We start from the raw sequence: 23,762 nt of genomic DNA on the forward strand, positions 1-23,762 counted from the left end.
ATTCCCACTGCTCTCTAAGGAAATCACAAGCAAGAGAAAATCTGCAGATGCTGGAAATCTGAGCCACACACAGAAAGTGCTGGAGGAACTCCGCCAGCCAGGCAGCATCTATGGAAAACAGTACATGGATGCTGCCTGGCCTGCTGAGTTTCTCCAGCATTTTGTGTGTGTTGCTCTCTATAAGGAGTTTGCATGTTCTCTCTGTGATCGCATGGGTTTCCTCCCATATTCCAAAAATGTATGGCTAGGGTTGTTAAGTTCTAGGTGTTGGCACAGGATGGGCTGCCCTTAGCACATCCTCGTGCTGCGTTGGTCGTTGACACAAACGATACATTTCACTGTGTGTTCTGTTGTATATATGACAAATAAGGCAAATTTTTATAAAGATCTTAAATCTTTAAAATAAACAATCAGTTCATTTGTTCTAAATGGGTGACCCCTTTTTTAAACAATGAACTCCAACTCTAAATTCTCCCATAATAATCTCTCTATCGTTAAGATTCATCAGGGTCTAGATACTTCAGTCAAGTCCCATTTTGCTATTTTAAACTCCGGCCTGTCTACCTTTCCTCATGAACATGCCTAACTAATCCAGTAATTTTTTTCCGAGCTGTTTCTAATGCATCCTTTTTAACAAAGTAGATGAACACAGTACTCTAGGTACATTCACATGTGTCCTGTATTGATGTTTAACCCCACTCCACAGGGGTTTCTATAACTGACCATATCTGTATTAATCTAGGGCCCTCACACTGTCACTCAAAAACCACAATTGTTGAGTCACTGATGTTTGGCATGCCATAAACCCTCTGATGTGGTGTTAATTATGATGGTTTCCAGCTTAATTGCAGTGCAAGTTAGAAAGTATTGTTAATGATTTAGCAGAATGCCAGCTTCAGGGAGCAGAAAGGGAGTGGCGGTGTTGAGAAAATCAGGTTGATTGTAATGTCATTAGTTGTGAAACTTGTTATGTGGCAGTGCTACAATGCATGCCGTACACGTTACGATTAAAAAACATAGGTGTGCAAAAGAGGAAAGGCGAATTAGAGTTCATGGACTGTTCAGAAATCTGATTATGGAGGGGAAGAAGCTGTTCCTGAAACACTGAGTCTTCTAGCTTCGGCACTTGCTCTCCGATGTTAGTGAAGAGAAGCGACTATGTGACAAATGGTGGGGGGTCCTTCCTGAAACACTGAGCCTTCCAGCTCCTGCTCTCTGATGTTAGTGAAGAGAAGCGGGTATGTGACGAATGGTGGGGGGGGGGGGGGGGGGGGCGGGTTCCTTCTGGCTTCGGTACCTGCTCTCTGATGTTAGTGAAGAGAAGCAGGTATCTGACAAATGGTTTTGGGGGGGGAGGGGGGGTTCCTTCCTGAAACACTGAGCCTTCCGGCTCCTGCTCTCCGATGTTAGTAAAGAGAAGCGGGTATGTGACGAATGGTGGTGGGGGGGGGGGTTCCTTCCTGATGCGATGTCTCAAGGAGGTGGCATCCGTATTGAAGATGTCTTCCACCACGGTGGGCAGGGTTGTTCCTGCGATGGAGCAGGCTGAGTTACAGGCCTCTGCAGCCACTTATGATCCTGTGCATTGAGGCCTCCATGCTAGGCGGTGATGTCACCAGTTAGAATGCTCCCCATGATCTATCTGTAGAAATTTGTTGGTGTCTTTGGTGATATATCTTGCAGTTTGGGGTCCTGTCATCAGCTAGTTTGGGGGTCGATAGGAAGTCTGGAGACTGGAGACCCAGAGGCCCTGAGACCTGTTCTGGACCATAAGACATTAGGAGAAGAATTAGGGCATCTGGCCCATCAAGTCTCCTCCACCATTCCATCATGGTTGATTTATTATCCCCATTCTCCTGTCTTCCCCACCCCCTGTAACCTTTGATGCCCTGACTAACTAAGAACCTATCAGCCACTACTTTAACTATACTCAATAACTTGGACTCCACAGCTGTCCATGGCAAGGAACTCTACAGATTCACCACCCTCTGGCTAAAGAAATCCCTTCTCATCTCTGTTCTGTTGCTGTACACTCTGGTCCTAGATTCACCTGCTATAGGAAATATCCTCTCCACATCCACTCTCTCTAGGTCTTATTATGTTCAATAGATTTCCATGAAACCACCGCCATTTCTTCTAAACTCCAGTGATCACAGGCCCAGAGCTATCAAACAATCCTCGTACATTAACACTTACAGTCCTGGAATCATTCTCATCTCCCTCCTCTGAACCCTCTCCAATGCTAGCACATCTTTTGTTACATAAGGGGCCCAAAACTGCTCACAATCCTCCAAGAGCGATCTGACCAGTGCCTTATAACGCCTCAGCATTACATTCTTGCTCGTATATTCTAGTCCTCTTGGAATGAATGCTAACATTGCATTTGCATTCCTTCCCACTGACCCAACTTGCAAATCCTGCACAGGGACCCGCAAGTCCTTTTACATCTCTGATTTTTTTTTTTAATTTTCTCCCCTTTTAATATATAGTCTATGCCTTTATTCCTTCTACCAAAGGGAATGACCATAAGCTCCCCTACACTATGTTTTCCATCTGCTACTTCTTTGCCAGTTCTCCCAATCTGTCTAAATCCTGCTACATACTCCCTGCTTCCTCAATACTACCTGCCCCTCCACCTGTCTTTGTATTGTCTATAAATTTGGCCACAAAACAGTGAATTAATTCATCCAAATCATTGACATATAACACGAAAAGAAGCAGTCCCAATATGGACTGCACTTTGTGTACTGTGATCACTTTTGAGCCCCTTATCTAAGAAAAGATGTGCTGGCATTGGAGAGGGTCCAGTGGAGTTTCATTCCTGGAGTCATTCTTGCGGAAGGGTTAATGTATGAGGGGCGTTTGATTGCCCTGGAGTTTAGAGGAATGAGGGGGATCTCACTGAAATCGATTGAATATTGAAAGGTCAGTATAGAGTGGATGTGGAGATGATGTTTCCTATGGTGTGTGAGACTAAGAGGGTGCAACCTCAAAATGGAGGGACATTCATTTAGAAAAGAGATAAGGAATTTCTTTAGCCAGAGGGTGGGGAATCTGTGGAATTCATTGTTACAGACAGCTGTGGAGTCCGAGTCATTGGGTATATTTAAAGTGGAGTTTGATAGGTTCTTGATTAGTCAGGGTGTCAAAGGTTATGGGAGAAGGCAGGAGAATGGTTTTGAGAGGGATAACAAATCAGCCATGATGGAATGGCAGACCAGAATCAAGAGGTTGAATAACCGAGTTCTTCTCCTATGTCTTATGGTCTAACATAGCATCATGTAATCAGCATTTACAAGAAAAACATAAATTAAACATAAACTATACATGACTTTTACAGGAGCATAATTAGAACAAAATACAACAGAAGTCTATTTTAGTGCAAAGTGGTTGTAGTGTTACTAAACTTTAGTGATTTGGGTTTTACCTCTTGAATGGTAGTTGAACATGGTGGTGTGAAATTTCAGGCTTCTATACCTCATGCCCAGTGGTGGCTGTGAGAAGATGGCATGTTGGCACCGTTGATGATGGATGTTGCGTCTTGAAGCAGTGCCTCCTGTAGGTGGCGGGGAGGGATGTACCCTTGATGCATTCCACTACTCTGCAGATTCTTCCATTCCTGGGTGTTCAACTTTAACCACAGTTACCACAGCAGATCAAAGAGGTGCATAACAACATCTCAAGAATATTTGGCAAAAGCCACTTAAATTTGATTTTAAAAGCTCTCCCCAGAAGTACTGCCAATAACTACAAAGTTCTCATCCTTCGTGCCTTTATTCAAAACCTCTGCATCCTCATGTTATCCTTGATATCCGCTCCGTATGGAAGCTGATCCCATGTTACTGTTCCAAGAATGACGGTGATACACTCTTCTGTCTCCACAGGGCCACCCTTGAGAACCAGCTTGCTGTGGTGTTGGACAAGATGGGGGAGGCTTCAGCCAAGGTAAAGTTGGCCATGAATTGCTGGCTGTTCTATCATTTTCTTTTGAGGGGATATAACCTCTATCCATACTGTAATAAAGCAATTAGAATTTAAAACTCATAGCAGCAAAGGGGGCCATCAAGCTCCCTCCCCCCTCCCCCCAGCCCTGTACCAGAGCAATGTTGTAATTTTGACTTTTCTTCCTTTACTTATAAAAATGTTTCCATCATATCCGATTCCTGTTTGAAGCCCACTATGGAACTTGCCTGTACACATAGGCTAGATGCAGATCCTCTGGCCCACGGACTGTACCAGCCCTCAAGCACCCATTTAGATTTAGCCTGTGTTATTCTTCCCTTGTTTTTATCAGCTCTCCCTGGGATTCTACCACCCACCTACATATCAGAGACAATTTACAGTGGGATAATTAATCTACTGACCCACACGTCCTCGACACATGGGAGGAAACTGGGGTGTCCATGCGGTCAGAGGGAGAACGTACACACTCCATACAGAAAGCCCCTAAGGTCAGGATTCAAACCAGATCACCCCTGGAGTGTAGGGCCGCGGCTCTGTCAGCCGTGCTACTCTCCTGTCCTTCAGCAGTGCGTTCCAGATTCGAACCACGTGCTCCAAGTCGAGCTCATTGTCAAAGTACTGTGTGTATATGTTCCAGGCATTTACAGGAAAATAAAGAAATACAATAGAATTTGTGAAAAACTGTGTACAAACAAAGATTGACAAATAACCAACGTGCAAAAGAAACCAAATTGTGCAAATAAATAAAAAACCGTACTGAGAACAAGTTGCAGAAAGGCACTCAGAGTGAGTCTGTAGATTGTAGAATCAGTTTAGGGTTGTGTTGCATTGGTTACCCATGCTGGTTCAAGAGCCCGATGGCTGTGTAGAATAAAAAGGTATTTATTCATCCCACTGTCGATTATTTTCCCTTTTTATGTCCAGTTCTCAATCCCTTCCACCAACTGTGTCTAACTGTTCCCTGTATCTACTGTATCCAGAGCCCTTCTCACTTCATACACACCCATCAAATCTCCAATGGAAGCAGTCCCGACTTCTGTGTACAAGTTGTAGAGGCTTTCTGTGCAGTGCTGACCGACCAGCTACAGGAAGGATGTATTAAGCTGGCTGTGGTGTAGATAAGATCCACAGGGATGTTACCAGGATTGCAGAGCTTGAGTTATAAGGAGAGTCTGGATAGGCTGTGACTTTTTACTTTGGTAGTGTAAGGAGTAAATGGGTTACTGTAAGGAGGTGTATAATTTCATAAGGGGTGTAGACAAGGTAGATGGTCACTATTTCCCAGGATTCGGGAGTCCGAACCTAGACGGCAGAGATTTAAGGTGAGAGAAACCCTGCCTGAGGATTGAGAGTGGAGTGGGATGCGGGGTGATTCTGTAATCCTGATTATTCCCCGTGCTGTTGTGGCCCGTGACTAGTTGCTTGGCGCACTGGAATGGGCCTGTCATTTTTACGGTCTTGTTCTGTTGCAGGCCCAGCAGCTGTCCGCACCCATCACCAACGCCTCGCGGATGCAGATGAACCGACATCGTCTCTACATCCTGAAAGACGCCATCGCTAACCAGTAAGTGCAAAGCTTGGTGGCCTCTTGCCCCCACACAGCCGTCTGGGTAGGAGAAGGTTTGATTCAAGCAGCTTCCTCACAATGAATCCAGTGCGTAGTGGGTTGAGGTGGGAAACAGAATGGCCACTTGGGATTTAGGAAATGAACTGGACTAATTCCTGGACAAACTAGATTTTTATTGTCCCCCTACCTATCTCCTCACTCTGAGGCAGTTCTGCCATCCAGTTACCTTACGGGCATCACTTCTCCCCAAGTGGTTCCCATCGCCACCTTCCCTATAAGATTCTGAAGCTTCGAACAATCTGCTGGAGGAACTCAGCAAGTTAGGCAGCATCAGTGGGAGGAAAGGCATTGTCAATATTTTAGGTCGAAGTTTAGCATGATGCAGCACCTTGGGACGTTTTGGTTAATCTCTCTAAGTACGAGGTATGTGGTACATGTTCTGTCTCTGACTGTTAACTGATGGTTCACTCTCTCCACAGTGGGAAAGGAGCTGCTATTGGTTTCCTGAAAGTCGGAAACAAAAAGCTCTTTGTTCTGGTGAGTCATGCGTTAGTTTTCTTGGTTTTCCTTTAAAAGATGAACTCTCCCATAGCCTTGGTGGTGTGTGATCTCCATATTTATTTATTTAAAGACAGAGTGCGCAACAGGCTCTTCCAGCCCTTCCAGTCGCACCGCCCAGCAACCCACCAGTTTAACCCTAGGTGAATGGCAAGGCAAGTTAAAATGACCAATTACCCTATTAACTGTTACGCCTTTGAACTGTGGGAGGAAACTGGGGGAAATCTTTGCGTACACGAGTAGGAACGTACAAAGTTGCTTACAGGGGGTGCTGGGATTAAACTCCGAGCTCCAGCGCCCCGAGCTATAATAGTGTCACAGTAACCACTACACTACTGTGGCGCTCCAGTTATATATTGCTTTGCAAGACCAGAATAGAAAGGATTGTTAACTGATGTGTTATACACCAACACTGAAGCCATTGCAAAGTGTTGGAGGACTCACCTGCACTCAGCTCTAATATTTCCTTCTGTGTATTTTCTCATTGCTTAGACCATAAGACGTAGGAGCAGAATTAGGCCATTCAGCCCATCGAGTCTGCTCCACCATTCCATCATGGCTGATCCTGGATCCCACTCAACCCCATACACGTGCCTTCTCCCCATATCCTTTGATGCCCTGACCAATCAGTTTCTGCCTTAAATATATGCACAGACTTGGCCTCCACCACAGTCCAAGCAGAGCATTCTACAAATTCTCTACTCTCTGGCTCAAAAAATTCCTCCCTACCTCCGTTCTAAAGGGTTGCCCCTCAATTTTGAGGCTGTGCCCTCTAGTTCTGGATACCCTCGCCATAGGAAATATGCTTCTTTATACATTACAGAAGCCGCTGCTCCCAACGCACCAACTGCCATTTCTTTATCATCAAAACAAAACACTGAAAACTGGCATATACCCAGCAGCTGAGGCAGCATCTGTGGAGATCATAACGGAGTTTATATCTTCATATGAAATGTTAGCTTGGTTTCTCTCCACTGATGCTTCCTAATTTGGGTTTTTCTTCCCAGCATTTTCTGATTTTATCTCAGATTTCTGTCATCTGCAGTTGTTCATTTTCCCTGAACAGCCGATAATGATGAACTCTTGATCTGTCGATCTGCCATGTCATGGTCCTTGTACTTGTTATTTGTGCTGCACTTTCTCCGTACCTTTAACTCTTTTAGTTGTATTTCCTTAATTTTCCTTTCGTGTTGCCTTGATGTATCTGTGCGTGGAATGATCTGTTTGAAGGCATGCAAGCAAAAGCTTTTCATTGTGTCTCAATGGCCTGGCTGATAAAAGCCCGTGAGCCAAACGTTGCCTTCACCCTGTCTACCTGTAATACAATTTTAAGTGACAATGCACTCCTGGATCCCTCTGTTCTACAACGCTCCCCAGGGCCCTCTCATTTACTGTGAAAGTCCTACCCTGGCATAATTTTGCAGAATGCAGCGCCTTGCACTAATCTGTATTAAGCTCCATTTGCCATTCCTCGGCCTCCTTGCACGACTGATCAAGATCCCGCTGTAATTCTTGATGACCTATTAATGGTAGGTTTAAGGTATCACAAAGGAGCTGAGGCAGAGAGTTAGACCATAAGACACTGGAGCAGAATTAGGCCATTCAGCCCATTGAGTGTGCTCTAAGTTTGAACCCTTGCGTGTCAAGCACAGTAGTGAAGGGTGGAGATAGCTGCAGAGGTGTTTAGCAGAAGCAACGAGGGGCTACAGGTTATAGAATCGAAGCAGAAGGGGAGATGATGAGGGACCAAGTGGGTTGAGTGCGGTTGGAGGAGGGCAAAGGGAAAAGGACTGGGTTTCAGGTGGCTGGGAACGTTTAGGGATTTGCCTCCCAAGACCACTGTGGAGCATTGGCCATGAATGGGACTTGAATGGCAGCAGAATTGGATGTTAGCTGATATTAATGAAAGGTGAGTAGCTGGCCAGCAGTGGCAGGAAGATGAACAGAGCTGAAGTTCATCTCCTTGCTAGCAGGTTCATCTCATAGAAAGCATCCCATCTGTATGTATAACAGCTTGGTATGGAACTGTGACCACCAGAGAGTTGTGGAAACATGTAAGCACATCATGGAGACCAGCCTCTCTTACACAAGATATAGGAACAGAATTAGGCCATTTGCCCCTGGAATCTGCTCCACCATTCAGTCACTGGTTGATTTTTGTTCTCACTCCCATTCTCCTACCTTCTCCTTGTAACCTTTCACCCCCTTACCAATCAAGAACCTATCAATCTCTGCCTTACTCCCTCCCACCCAATGACTTAACCTCCTCAACCCTCCATGGCAACAAGATCCCCCGGCTGAAGAAATTCCTCCTAATTGAGTTCTAAAAGGACATTCCTTTATTCTGAGGCCATGTCTTTGGATATTAGACTCTGTTACTAATGGGATCATCCTCTCCATGTCCACTTTATCCAGATGTTTCCTTATCAGATCGGTTTCAATGAGATTTCCCCTCCTCCCTCCATCCCTCTGAACTCCATTGAGTCCAGGGTGAGAAATATGAAATGCTCCTCATATGATCGTTATAATTTATTGTGAACCCCCTCTGGATCCTGTCCAGGGCTAGCACATCCTTCCTTCGATATGGGGCCAGAGTTGGTCATAATACTCCAACTATGGTCTGACCAGCATCTTCTGAGGACTTGGCAGTACGTCTTTTTTTATATTCTAGTCCACTTGAACTAAATATGTGTTGCTGGTTTTCACTGGTTCATTGTTATCTGTTCTCTAGTGTCAAATCAAACAAAACAACCAGGAGGTCATTTAAAATAAATCAACTGGATTGATTACTATTGCCCTTGAGGGAAGGAATCCCAGTCTGTCTGTGGTTAGGCCCGTTTGTAGCTCCAACCACAACGGAGCAAGTGGTTGAGACAGGTACAATAACAACGTTTAAAAGACCTTTGGGTGAGGACATGAATAGGAAAGGATTAGAGAGGATATGGGCCAAACCTGGTCAAATGGAACTAGCTTGGTGGGCACCATGGTCAGTATGGACAAGTTGGGCTGAAGGGCCTCTTTCCATTCTGTTTTACTCTATGACTCTCTCTGTCAAACCATGACCCCTGCCTTGTATATCTTCTCAATAACTCCACACATTTCTCTGTTTCTAGGATGGGCAAGGTGCGCACAATGAAATGGAGCCCCTGTGTGTGCTGGACTTCTATGTACACGTCTCACTGCAGCGACATGGTTATGGGAAAGAGCTTTTTGACTACATGATTCAGGTACAGTGCAAACACGAGCTTTAACTGTCAGAGAGGGAGTACAGACTGCGCCCTGCTGAGAAAGCTGGATATGAATACGAAGGAGAAAAGTGTCAGGTTTTGAGTTGTGAAGGATCGCGACCCAAAACATCAACTGTTTATTTTACTCCATAGAAGCTGTCTGACCTGCTGAGTTCCTCCAGCATTTAGTACGTGTTGTTCTAGATTTTCAGCAGAATCTTTTGAGTCTCTGAGAGCCAACTGTGTTGAAGTTTGATACGGCTTGAATGAACCAAGCTCAGTAGCCTCCTCTGTTGTTTTCGTTTATGAAGGATTTCTTTTGAGAGATTGTCAATACAGGCAGATTACAACTTCTCATTTGTTACAAACCTAGGACCAGCAGAAACTGTTTCATCAGTCTTTTTATACTAGCTTACCTCCCTGATATCTGTCAGTCCCTTCCACTCAGCTCTTGATGCCATTCCCACTCCAGTGTAACGTTGAGGGCCGTATTGACAGTGAGGAAAGAGGAGCAGTCTCAGATGAGATAGCAAGCCATGTCTCCAACTTCTTTCAGCATGTTAAAGAACCAGCTTCCACTATTTCTTTAAAAAAAAAGTGTGGGAGTTATTTATTTATTTATTTTAGAGAAGTCCTTTTTGGCCTAATGACCCCCTGCCGCCCAGTTACACCCGCGTGACCAAATAAACTACTAACTCGTATGTCTTTGGAACGTGGTAGGAAGTCGCTGCACGTGGTGGAAATCCGTGCGGTACGGGAAAAAGGTACAGGCAGGAGCAGGAATTGAACTCGGGTCGCTGGTGCTGTCATAGCATTATGCTACCATGCTGGGGGTTCTGCCTGATCTTTGTCTCTCAACCAGGACTAGATTGTTTTCATAAATGTATTTTTATTTCTGTGAGTTGCAGTCATTCACCACTGCATACACTAGATCAGTGGTTTGCAAGGTGGAGCTCTAACCTTTAGATAAGCTCTGAGAAGTTTTAAAAAGAAGGGCTCTTCCAAAGTAACACCAGTCTGCAGTCTGGAGATATTATAATTGGGTGAACCAATTAGTTAAAGCTGGTCATCTGGGAGGAAATAGTTTGACAATTACTGAAGCAACCGGCAATCTGCTAGAGAGACTCAGCAGGTCGAGCAGCATCTGTGCTGGGGGTGGAAGGAATTGTCAGCATTTCTGTACTGGATTACAAGATCTTGAAGAGTTATAGGTTTGTGCAGATCAAGTGTATCCCAAATCTATGAAGTTAAAAATAGGACGTGTTTACATGTTTTCCGCAGTACGAAGGTGTAAAACCTTATCATCTGGCCATCGATCGTCCCTCCAGCAAGTTCCTCAGCTTTCTCAGGAAGCACTACGGCCTGTCAACCATGATTCCTCAGGTAAGCAAATCTGGAATTTTGTAATTTGATGCTGATGGTTGTATATTCCTTCCTGTAAGTAGGGCTGTACATCCTTACATCAGAAACAGTCCTCCATGGGCAACAGTGGGGCTGTTGAGAAAGTCCAGATAGGTCACCTCACCTATCCAGAGTTGATCTCCTTAACTTTGGCAGGCGTTTGAAAGGGTGAGGCTTAGAAGACTATGTACCTAATGGCAGACAATTGCATTAGTGCAGATGGGCAAAAAAAAAGTCAAGGACCTTTCCTGTGTTGTGCAATACTATGAATCTATTATAAATTCTCCTGTCTCTCTCTGCAAGGAACCCATTTTGTTCTCACTGATCTTTCCCTTTCTGCGTGCCTGTAGTGATTCTGACACTTACTTAATTCGCTTTTGTTCTGTTTTCCATTTCTTGTTCACCCTTTGTCAGATCCCAAACCACTCCCAATCTTCAGTCTTACTACAACTTCACAAGCATTTTCCTTGTGTTTTAATGTTGCCTTTTCTTGTTGTGTCTTTAAAGGAGTGTATATTTATTACAATGTGTATTTATTCTATGTTTCCAATAGTGGGGGAGTCTGGTACCAGGGGACAGAGCTTCAGAATTGAAGAACGTCCCTTTACAACTGAGATGGGAGGAATTTCTTTAGCCAGAGGGTGAAGTTCATTGCCACAGACGGCTGTGGGCGCCAGGTCACTGGGTATATTTAATGTGGAGGTTGATAGGTTCTTGATTAGTGAGGGCACCAAAGGTTACAGGGAGAAAGCAGGGGAATAGGGTTGAGAGGGAAAATAAATCAGCCATGATGGAATGGCAGAACAGACCTGATGGGCAGAATGGTTTGATTCTGCTCCTATGTTTTATGGTCTTAACAATGACAATTTGTATTAAAGACCAGCCAATACCTGTGCCCCATTCTCCCAGTCTATCCCAGCCAGCCTGCCTCTCATTAAAATCCTACTACAGATTGAACTGCATTGCTTTCAAACTTAATGTGGATTTCTAACAATTTATGGGCACCTCTTTCTTGAGCCCCTCTTTATGGCGAGTTGTTAATGAACCCATTCTTGTTACTTTGCATTAGACCTAAAATTCCAACTTCCAGGAAATTATCCTCTAGTTTTGTAGTCCTAATTTGGTTTTCCCAGTCAACGTGTAGGTTGAAGGTATATTCTGATATACCTTCACTCTTTCTCAAGTACACCCTCCCTCTGGTAGAGAGAGCACATGTGTGTGCACTATTCCAGATGTGGTCTCACCAGGGCTCCACCCTGGTTCTCAGTCCACATTTCTTTTAAAAAAAATGGACTCCCTCCATCCATTCAACCCAATGTCTGCACATCACTAATTCTGGCTCCCAATTCCCAAAACTCCACCATTAGCGTGTCTCAATATTTATGTTCAATGTCTTTTGCACACTGGTGTTTGTCCGTCCATCTCTGTCGTGTGAAGTTTTTCATTGATTCTATTGTGTTTCTTTCTACTTACTGTGAATGCCTGCAATAAAATGAATCTCAGGATAGCATGTGGTGACCTGCATGTGTTTGAACTTTTGTATGTGAAGTTTAAACTCTGGGATCCCTATTGGACTCCCTCTTCACTACATCTCCATCTACCTTTACGATGCTCCTCCAGATCCATCCAAACTTTCCACGTTTCCCCCTGTGCCCTGGTGTGCTTGTGGCTGTGCAGTCCTGTTTTACCAATTTAAACAAGAGTGGTGAGGCCAACAGCCAAATCCCAATCGTCCTCTAAGGATGAACTAACAGGGTCCTTTCTCTATCTCTTTCCTGTTTCAGGTTAACAACTTTGTGGTGTTTGATAGTTTCTTCCAGGACAGACCGAGTAAGTTCCAATTACTGCACATAAAGGGTGGTACTTAAAGCTGGGCTTTGCTTACAGGTCAGTGCCATGTTATATAAAGGGCCAAGTGTAGGAACGGACAAGACAGGACGACACGGCTGACCAGGCCCCAGTTCTGCTTCATAGTAGAGAAAAGCACTGTCCATTGATGTCGCCTAGTATTGAAGACTGCCACTGAAGATTGTGGGTTCAAATCCCACTGCAGAGATTTGAGTATGTAGTCCAACCTTAATGCACAGAAGGAGGCCATTCCCCATAACCAGCTCATGGAGTAAACCCAACCCCCTAATGTTAATACCTGTGTTCTTTTCTCCCTTGCATACCTATCAGCTCCTCCCCAGTTTTCCAGCTTAGAGCAATTTACATGGCCAATTAACTAACTGGATGTCTTTGGGATCTGGGAAGAAACCAGAGCAGTCGAAGGAAATCCAGGCAGTCACAGGGAAACTCCACACCAGAGGTCAGGATTGGACCGAGGTCTGCTGGCAGCACCCTAGTTACTGAGTCACTGTCCTTTCAGTGAGATGTGACCTTGAGCAACAGCAAGGGTCCCTACCTATCCCACAGTAACATCACAGATTAACTGCTGGTTCACCTGTCAGATTTGTAAAATCTGTGCAAGATGGCTGCTGTCTTTTCTGTGGCTACGACCATGGTTCACAAGTAGTGCTGGCTGCAAACTGCTTCAGGACATCCTAAAGTTGTAAAAAGTTCCTCGTCTTTTCTTCCTTTACCCTTTTCAAACTTCTTATTCAATTTTCCTCCTTTTCTTCCCTAGGCAATTTGTCTTTCTCACTCCAGACACCATTTCAGCCTTTACATTTCAAACTTCTGTTCACCCTCTCTTTATAAGTTTACTGGGTTTGTACCTGATGTGATATCAGGGTCCGATTTTTACCCCGTTATTGATTTTTTTCTGAGAGTATACACTCAGTGTCCTCTTTCTGAGGTACCTCTTATACTGAGTGTATGTTTGTGATCGGCTGCTGCTGTAGCCCAACCACTTCGGAGCTTGGCATCTTGTGCTTTCAGAGGTGCTACTCTGCACACCACTGTTGTAATGTGTGGTTATTTGAGTTACTGTCACCTTCCCGTCAGCTTGACCCAGTCTGGCCAAACTCCTCTGTCCTCTCTCGTTAACAAGGCGGTTTTGCCTGCAGAACTGCCGTTCACTGGATAGTTTTTGTTTTTCTGTAAACTCTAGAGACCGTTGTGAGTGAAAGTTCCAGGTGTCTGAGATACTCAAACCACCCCATCTGGCGCCAACAATCATCCCATGGTCAAAGTCAGTTATATCACGTTTCTCCCCCATTCTGATATTTGGTCTAAACAACAACTGAACTTCTTAATCACGTCACATGCTTTTACTTATTGGGTTGATTCTAATTGATTGGCTGATTAGATATTTGCATTAACAAGCAGGTGTACGGGTGTACATAGTAAAGTGGCCTCTGAGTGTATATTGACTCATTGTAAATATTGTGAGTAAGCATAATGTGCTTGGTGCACTGAATAAAGACATAACTACATTTTATGAATAAAATGGAGAGAAGGTTCGTGGACTGTCAGCCCTGACACCACCATAAATACTCCCATTTCTAAAAACTTTTCTATGTAAAACATACCTTGCCCTGGTGAATGTGACCCACTAATATCATCGTGGTCTGCTGCTCTGAAATTGATTTTGACTAATCAACACACACAAAATGCTGGAGGAACTCTGCAGGTCAGGCAGCAGCTATGGAGGGGAATGAACAGTCGTGATTCAGGCCAGGGCCCTTCATCAGGACTGGGAAGGAAGGGGCAGAATGAGAAGGTGGGGGGAGTGGAAGAGTATAGTCCTGACAGGTGATGGGTGAGGAAGGGAAGTATGATGTGAGAAGCTAGGAGGGGATAGGTGAAACAGGTAAAGGACTGGAGAAAAATGCATCTAATTGAACAGAACAACTTCCAGTAATGTTTCCTCCTCCCCCCTTCTGTTAAACCATTCTCTGCCCATTATCTCAACCTGGTTCCCCTCCTCCTTTCTCCCATGGTCCACTCTCCTCTCCTATCAAATTTCTTCAGCCCTTTACCTCTTCAACCTACCACCTCCGAGCTTCTCACTTCATCCCTCCCTCCCTCCCCTACCCACCCACCACCTTTCCCCTGGCCTGGTTTTACCTATCACCTGCCGGGTTGTTCTCCTCCCCACTCCCCACACCTCCTTATTCCACTTTCTGCCTCCTCCCCTTCCAGTCCCGATGAATGGTCTTAGCCTGAAATGGCAACTGTTTGTCTTCCATCATCTGTAAAATCTCTTGTGTCTTTGATCATATTAGTAATTGCTGCTCTAGTTTGGGTTTAAGGTTGCTGACTTTCCTGCCACAGGGTGTGGCTCAGGCAGATTTCACACGAAGGCAAGCTAGACCAGCATACGAGGTAAAAGAACAGGGGCAGCGTCAGAGCAGGCAGAGTGAGAAGAGACCCATTGGGGTCATAATTTTTGGCACAGGCCAAACGGTATGGCAGGAACAGCAGGCCAGTGTATCACAGAGCAAGCTTGTTGGGTCATGGAATGACTGGGTTGTTGTCGCAACAACCCCTTTCCGCCCGAGATACACAGAAAACCGTTTAGCCCTTAAAACAAATTCAATATTGTATTGTTTATCCATGGTCCAAATCCAAGCTTTTCCATTACTGGTTAACAAAAACCTATTAAATGTAGTGAAGCTCTGTTGGGATTATGGTCAGGTAGAAGCAATCCATTATCATACTGAATGATGGAGCAGGCTGTGCGGGGTATAGGTGTTTTCCTGCTGCCGTAGCGTGTTAATGTAACTGACTGAGTTGTTAATATTGCTTTTGATACCTGTACCACTGCAGCGTTTGATGGGTCTGGGACTGTGCTTATTGGGGTTTCGAAGAATGAGTGAGGATTTCATTGAAACCTATCGGATATTGAAAGGCCCTAGACAGAGTCGATGTGGAGAGGATGCTTCCAATCATGGGGGAGTCTAGGACCAGTGGCACAGCTTCAGAATATAAGGACACCCCTTTAGAGCAGCGATTGAGAAATTTGTTTAGCCAGGAGGTGGTGAGTGTGTGGAATTCACTGTGGAAACCAAATCATTGGGTATATTTAAAGCAGAGGTTGGTAGGTATTTAATATATGGTTATTGGAAAAAGGCAGGTGAATGGGGTCGAGGGGGGAAAATAAATCAGTCATGATTGAATAGCCTAATTCTGCTTCTATGTTTTGTGGTCTTGTGTGACAGACTGGGTGGTGTCCACCTCTCAGGTCAGAAATTTGTGGGTCCCAGCACCACTCCAGTGACCTGTTGCCCGCTGTGCTTCAGTGAGGCTCCACTATCCAGTGGGCTTTAAGGACAGGTGTGTTCCTGCCCCATCAAAGCATGTGGGGAGACTTCTCATTACTGCGGCTCGGTGTGCCAACCTCAGCCGAGAGAATAAGAGCACGTCCCTGCCTGAGGAGCCTTTCTCTGTAAAACCCACTGAACTCCAGGGACTGATAGTCAAAAGTTGGAGGTGGGTAGGCCTTGACCGCAATCACGTAGGCAGATCTCAGCCACAATAATGAAGGGTAAGCCTTTTGTCTTTGAATTCACTGTGATATGTATCATCGTCAATCATTCTCTTTCCTCTATGGTAGTGCGTGGGACAAGGCTGATTCACAGAAGTGCCCCGAAGAAGGTGGAACAAGATATTAAACCTTACTCCATTACGGTGCGGGAGGGTAAGTAAGTTTGGAGATGAGCCCCTCCCAACCCCCGTCACCAAAGCTTGAGCAGCCCCTCCCCTCATGGTGCTGTAAAACACTGTGTTAACCCAAAGGACAAGATGGTGGCAAGTGTAAGAGGTGCCTGACTTGCACCGGGGAGAGTTGTGTCTGTCACTCCTGGTGCTGTTCTCCTGGTTGTGGCTTGGACAGTGCCTCAGATGTGGAACAGGGAGGCCTCTTTGTGCTTGAACCTCTGGCAGCATTCGCTGGTACTGGTAGTTGGTTTATTGTTGTCACGTGTAGACACATCAAAAAGCTCTTGTTTTGCGCACCACCCAGACAGATCGCACTGTGCAGAAGTACCTCGCGCTTGCAAAAAGGACAACAGAACGCAGAATATAGTGTTACAGTAGAAAGGAAGTGCAGTGCAGCTGGTGCAAGGCATGTAGCTTGGGGCCCCATATCTAAGAAGGGATGGCATTGGAGATTTACAAGAATGATCCCAGAAATGAAAGGGTTAATGTTTGAGGAGCGTTTGATGACTCTAGGCCTGTACTCGCTGGAGTGTGGAAGCATGAGGGGAATCCGATTGAAACCTATCAAATATAGATTGGGCATGCAAAGGATGTTTCCAATAGTGGGAGAGTCTAGGACCAGAGGGCACAGCGACATCCTTTAGAACAGAGATGAGGAGGTATTCCTTAGCCAGAGGGTGGTGAATCTGTGGAATTCATTGCCGCTGTTGGCTGTGGAAGCCAAGTCATTGGGTATATTTAAAGTGGAGTTTGATTGGTTCTTGATTAGCAAGGGTATCAAAGGGTTACAGGGAACAGGCAGGAGAATGTAGTTAAAGGGCATACAAATCAGCCATGGTGGAATGGTGGGGCAGACTTGATGGGCCAAATGGCCTAATTCTGCTCCTATGTCTCATGGACTACAATGAAAAAGATGGGGAGATCAAGAGCTCATCTTTTGGCGTGTGAGAGGTCCATTCCAGGGCCTTGTAACAGCAGGGAGAAGCTGTCCTTGAGTCTGATGGTCCAGGCTCTGAAGCTGCCTAATGGGAGAGGGGAGGAGAGAGGACTGGGGTAGGAGGCATCCTTCATTACATTGGCTGCATTCCTGAGACAGCTGGACATGCAGACAGTCAGTGAAGGGGAACCTGGTGTCCATGACACACACACAGCTGTGTTTGCAACTCTTCAATTTCTGACGATCATGGGCTGAGCAGTTGCTGTACCAAACGGTGATGTATCTGGACAGAATGTTTTCTATGGTGGATCTGTGAAAAATTGGAAAAGAGTCATGGGGGGGACATGCCAAAGGGAGGGTTTGCACTAGGTTCTTGATACCCACTTGCATGGCGCAATGGTGGGGAGGGCAGCGGATCGTGCCAAGTTCCCAGCACCTGAGTGCACAGCACGAGCAAGTGTGCAGGGGTGCTCAAACATGGACCAGGCATAGGTCCTTCGGCCCACAATGTTGTATTGAACTAATTAATCTAATGACACTTTATTAAAATAATCCCTTCTGCTTGCACATGGTCCATATCCTTCCACTCCCTACACATTTGAATGCCCATCTAAGAGCCTTTGAAAAGTGTCTGTTGTTGCTGCCTCCACCCCCACCCCTGGCAGCGCATTCCTGGCACCCACTGCTGTGTAAACTAAAAACCTGCCCCACACTTCCCTTTTGAACTTGGCCCCTCTCACCTTAAACACACACCCTCTCGCTTTAGACATTTTTACCATGATGCCAACTGTCTCTGTCTACGCCTCTCGTAAGTGCGAATGTTCACACTGGAAGTCCAAGAGTGCCAAGCTGGGCACCGATGTATCTCTGTACTGAGGCATGCATTCACCTGGTGCTGTTCGAGTGGCAGCTCTGTTTGAGGAAAACGCTGCTCAGTCCATCACAGGCCTGTCGCTTCCTTCTGCCAGTCCATCTTCGCGATATGTAGCATCTGGAAGGCCATCAGTATCATCATGAATGTCTGCCGCATCCTTGATCCTTAATTCCACCTCTTCCCTCATCTCTTTCTGCACTAGCCCGGTTATATTGCTGTGCGCCATTCCAATGTGAGGAAGGTTATGATTGGATCTGCTTTCACTGTCCTCTCGGGCACTAAATTGTCATAACCTAAAAAAAATTACCAGAATCTTGCCAAAACTTGAGGACCTGTGTTATATATAGAGACAAGTTGAATGGGTTAGGACTTTATCCCTGTAGCATGAGGGGAGAAAGGGTAAACACTAGCAGGGTTTTTCCACTGAGGTTGGGTGAGATGAGAACTAAAGGTCATAGGTTAAAGGTGAAATATTTAAGGGGGATCTGAGGGGGAGCAGCATCACTCAGAGTGGTGAGGGTGTGGAACAAGCGCCAGTCAAAGTTGTGGATGCAGCTTTGGATAAGCACATGGACAGAAGGCTTTGGTCAGGACTAGGCAGATTAACAGTTTGGCATGGACTAGATGGGCTGAAAGGCCTATTCTGCGCTTTAGTGCCCTATGACTATAACCCCTACCTCTCCACTTTACACCCTAACTCTGCATCAGTGCGTTACTGACTCTGCCACCTCCTGTATCGTCCATCCCGTCGCTCTGCTGACGTTGCAGCCTTGCTGTCTCCCGCAGGGCTCCCTGAAGACAAGGAGCTCCCCTGGCCCTTCAACCAGGCGCCGCCTCTGATGCGCTCCAATAGCCTGGGTTGCAGCTCCCGCCGGCAAGCTGGCCGACCCCAGCCTGGCCAACAGGAAGTACTGCGCCACGTCAGGGGTGTACACCCCCAAATGCTGAACGGCGCGAGGCTGGCAGATGATACCTCTGCCCACAGGAGGAGAACCAGGTGAGTGTCGGTACTGAAATCCACTTGGTTGCTGCGGTATTGTGTGCAGGAGCGAGCTTCACGCGGGCCTGGCAGCGTCTTCTGAAGCATGAGAGAAAAGGAGTTTGAATGTGTTTTACCTAATGTTTCTCATATACCTGCCACTCCCGTCAGCACTGCATTGTGGGCCAAATCGAGAATATCGAAATTGTCTGAGGTGATTTTGGTCGGCTCGTTATAGGAAGGATGTGCAAAGGCAGAAGGGAGATTTATCTGGATGCTGCAAGGAATGGAGAGCATGTCTTACGAGGAAAGGTTGAGTGAAGGAGTACGAGAGGTGACTTAATGCAGGTGCACCAGATGAAAAGAGAGCTAGATCAAGTGAATAGCCAGAGACTTTTTTCCAGGGCAGAAATGGCTAATATGGAGGGGCATAATTTTAAGTGTGGGGGGGTGTTAGAGGTATTTTTAAACAGTGAGTAATGGGGGTGTGGCATGCCATGCTAGAGTGGTGCTAGAGGCAGATACATTGAGGGCATTTAAGAAGCTCTTTAGACGCATGGATGATAGAAAAATGGACGGCTATGTAGGAAGCAGCACACACTCAATGCTGGAGGAACTCGGCAGGCCAGGCAGCATCTATGGAAAAGAGTACAGTCAACGTTTTGGGTTGAGATCCTTCATCAGGACCTGTTCCTCCAGCACTGTGTGTGTGTGTTGCTTGGATTTCCAGCATTTGTAGACTTTCTCTTGTTTGGCTTGTAGGAAGGAAGGGTTCGATTGATCTTAGAGTAGGTTAATAGGTCAGCACAACATCACGGGCTGCCGAGCTTGTACTGTGCTGTTATGTTCTGTATAATATAAAGGGACAGTACATAGTTAATGACAGGACCTTTAACAGTGTTGATCTAGAAGACTGATCCATTGCTGCATAGTTTTCACTAGTTGATAGGGTGATACAGAAGGTGTTTTACAGCATTCTGGCCCTTATTACTCAAGGCATTGAGTTCAAGACTCGGGAAGTTATGTTGCAGCTTTATAAAAGTCGGGTTAGGCTGCACCAATTGCATTCAATTCTATAAGAAGGGTTGGCAGCTTTGGTGTAGAAGAGGTCTACCAGGACGCTGCCTGGATTAGGAGGTAGATGCTACAGTGAGAGGTTAGACAAACTTGTTTTGATTTGTCTGGAGTGGTGGAGGCTGAGGGGAGACTTGCTAGAGGTTTATAGATTATGACAGGCATAGACAGAGCAGGCAGGCAGTATCTTTTTTCCCCAGGTTGAGATGTCAAGTACTAGAGGGTTATGCATGTAAGGTGAGAGGAGCTAAATTCAAAGGAGAGGGGCGGGGCAAGTTTGTTTTTACACAGAGTGGAATGCACTGCCTGGAGTGGTGGAGACAAATACAACAAAAAGTTTAACATACTCGAGATAGGCACACGACTCTGCAGAGGAGGATAAGGACAGAAGGGTTTAGTTTAGTTGTGTTCAATTACTAGCTTTAATTTTAATTACTACATTTAATCTTTAATTAGTTCAGCACATTGTGAAATGGAGGGCCTGTAAAAATGCTATGTTCTATATGATGTAGAACAATACACAACATTCTAATATAATTTTAAGATATCCTCTTAAAAGTTGTCCAAGGAATTCAAAGGACACAGGTCTTCACAGGAGCAATGTTTGGCACTGCTGATGTAAATGGCGACAGACATTTTGGTAGTTTTCATGAAGAGGCTCTGAGAGGATGAGGGAAAGGAGACAAAGTTTGCTGGGACAGATCCCAGGGGTCAGGGTACAGACTGCAATGGGGAGGGGGTGAAGCGGCTGTCCAAGTTTCCAGAGCTGGAGGAGAACAGAGATCAGAGAAGTGCGTGGCCAGAGGACGTTACAGCGATAAGGAGGGGCCAAGAGATGCATTTGGAGACGAGGATGAGAACTACAAAACTGTGCAATGAGTGAGTGGGTGGGTTCAGCAGGCCAAGGTGGGATGTGTTGGGATACAAACAGCAGGGCTTCTGGTGGGATGAATTTTATATAGGCTGCAAAGTGTCAAGCCAACCTGTGCACTATTGGGTAACAAGATTGGAGAGGATGGGTTGAGTGAGCCAGGACTTTTATCTCTGGAGTGAAGGAGTGTGCGAGGTGACTTGATAGAGGTGTACAAGATGATCATAGGCATAGATCGAGTGGATGGCCAGAGACTTTTACCCAGGGTGGAAATGGGTGGAACTACATGGGGGCAAAATTTTAAGGTGATTAAAGGAAACTGTCAGAGTTTTTCACTGAGGGAGTGGTGGGTGTGTGGACACCCTCCCCAGGGGTGGTGGCGGAGGCAGATGCATTAGGGATATTTAAGAAACTCTTAAATACGAATGTGGATGATAGAGATATGGAGGACTTTGTAGGAAGGAAGGGTTAGATTGATCTTGGAGTAGATTAAAAGGTCAACACAACATCGTGGGCCAAAGGTCCTAAACTGAGCTGTAATGTTCCAAGTGTAGGGGTAACCCAGATATGGGGGATGCCAGTTCAGATAGTACTGCTGATGGTCTTGATGGGAAAGTTCTGCTGTGTTTGTTGCAGTGGCAATGGTTGAGGATCAGTGTAACAAATGGGGTGGAATCTGTACGTGTCAGGAGGTTTGGCCAAGGTAAACAAAGGAGTTTGTATTGTGAAGGCCAAGTTAACTGGTCTGATGCATGGTATTTGATCAGGATACGTTTACCTGGACCTGTTTTGTTTCTCTGTCGGTGATTGCCCTGGCTTTGTGCATGTCTGCATGTCTGTACATTACCCCGATTATCAATCTGTCCAGTATCTAGGCCACCGTTAGAAAGCCTGTTCTTTGTTCATCTATCCTCTGGTTTTCTGTCTCTCTTTCTCCTCCATTCCTTCCCAGTTCCCTTACTCGCTCTCAACTTTCTTTCAAATGACATTCCCCTGACATCAGCCCCTCCTGTTTCCCATGGTGTCTGAGCAAAGTACAAATCTTTAAAGTATTTAATGGGTTTTATGGTCTTTAATGGCCTTTTTTTTTTAACTTGTATGTAATATTTTTTACAGAGAACTTTGACCTTTTTTTTAACTCAGCTGTGATTTTTTTAAAGTTGTTGTCTACTTTGTTATACTTTCCTGTGGATAAATCCTAAACACTGTCCCGGGCTGTTTTAAAGTTCTTAGTTTTGCAAAGGAGCAGCCCGTGTCTTCCCGATGAGTAGTGGGACTTGCAAACGGCTGAAGTGGGAAGTGTTCCCTGCTGGAGCAACAGATGAGGTTTTGCAGTTCATCCCAACACCTCCGGATTAATGGGATTGTCAGACATCAATGGGATTCCGAACAGGAGCAGCAAGCATGCACAAAGGGAATTAAATACAAAAGAAGGGAGTTAATGCTGCAGCATTGATCAGAATTAGGTTTGTAATCACCGACATATGTCATGAAGTGTGTTGCTTTGCAATAGTAGAACACTGTAATAAATTTTAAAATTGCTACGTTCAGTAAGAAATATAAAATAATAAGGAGTGCAAGAATAGAGCAGAAAGTGAGGTCGTGTTCATGGGTTAATGGTCCATTCAGAAATCTGACAGCGGAGGGGAAGAAGCTGTTAAAACATTGAGTGTGGGTCTTTACGCTCCTGTACCTCCTCCCTGATTGATGGTGGTAATGAGAAGAGGGCATTAGACCATCTGAAGTACAGATTTGGTCTCCTTGTTCAGAAAGGAAGTTAGTGCATCAGAATCAGGATCCGATTTATTTTCACTGGCTTATACGACGTGAAATTTCTCCTCTTTTGGCAGGACTGTAGTGCAAAGACACACAATTACTATAAATTGCAACACTAAGTGCAGAAGGGAAGAAATGATAAGGTAATGTTCATAGACTCATGAACCATTCAGATAGTCGAGGGGCAGAAGTGGGTGAGAGTCTTCAGGCTCCTGTACCTCTTCCCCGAGGGTAGTAACAAGAACATCCCAAGTGGTGAGGGTCATTAGTGATGGGTGCTGACTCCTGAAGATGGTTGGGCACATTGAGAAGGTTTTACTAAACCCTTGTCTGAAATGGGCAGGTTGCCTTATGCTGATAACTTGGGCAGACAAGCTTTGTATCTCTAGAGTTAGGAGTGGGAGGAGATTTAATTATCACACATAAGGTTCTGAGGGACTTTGTCAGAGCAGATGTTGAAGGAATCTTCCCTCTCAGGGAAGAACGTAGAAGAAGGGATCACTGTTAAACAAAAACTAAAGGGTTCTCCGTTTAGGACGGAGATGGGGGTCTGAGGGTCTTAAGTCTTTGGAACTCTCTTCCTCAAGGAGTCAGAATCTTTGGGTGTTTCTTTATGACGAAGTGAAATGATATTTATGGGTAGACAAGAATATAGAGTTGAGATAACAATAAGATCAGCGGAGATCTTATAAAATGGTAGAAGAGGCTTGAGGAATCAGAAGCTCCTGTGCCCTGAATCTGTGTGTTCTTTATGTGACTGGTTTACTGCTTGTGGTGCATGAACGCACGTTGGTACATGCGCGTGTGTGTTTTAATATAAGTACTTGGGTATACGTGTGTGTGTACTTTTGTGTAGTGGGTACTGGAGGGAGACTGTAGCTGTCTTTATGCGTAGAGTTGACACCTGATGGGTATGAAAGGGGAGGTAGGT

The 23,762-nt window shown here is 45.4% G+C and overlaps 1 protein-coding gene across 6 annotated transcripts in view; it reads left to right on the forward strand.

Annotated features, from left to right (window-relative positions):
- Positions 1 to 23,762, forward strand: part of atat1 (alpha tubulin acetyltransferase 1) — a 62,827-nt gene that overhangs the window by 21,524 nt on the left and 17,541 nt on the right. For all 6 annotated transcript variants that reach the window (XM_072259171.1, XM_072259170.1, XM_072259173.1 and 3 more), the window contains 8 exons: positions 3,885 to 3,945; positions 5,436 to 5,527; positions 6,010 to 6,067; positions 9,202 to 9,315; positions 10,597 to 10,698; positions 12,501 to 12,546; positions 16,217 to 16,300; positions 18,918 to 19,128. In XM_072259171.1, the coding sequence (XP_072115272.1) occupies positions 3,925 to 3,945; positions 5,436 to 5,527; positions 6,010 to 6,067; positions 9,202 to 9,315; positions 10,597 to 10,698; positions 12,501 to 12,546; positions 16,217 to 16,300; positions 18,918 to 19,128 (728 nt within the window). In that variant the 5' untranslated portion in view covers positions 3,885 to 3,924. The remainder of the gene's footprint in view (positions 1 to 3,884; positions 3,946 to 5,435; positions 5,528 to 6,009; positions 6,068 to 9,201; positions 9,316 to 10,596; positions 10,699 to 12,500; positions 12,547 to 16,216; positions 16,301 to 18,917; positions 19,129 to 23,762) is intronic.

Source organism: Mobula birostris, chromosome 5, assembly GCF_030028105.1.
Source record: "Mobula birostris isolate sMobBir1 chromosome 5, sMobBir1.hap1, whole genome shotgun sequence".
NCBI lineage: Eukaryota > Metazoa > Chordata > Chondrichthyes > Myliobatiformes > Myliobatidae > Mobula > Mobula birostris.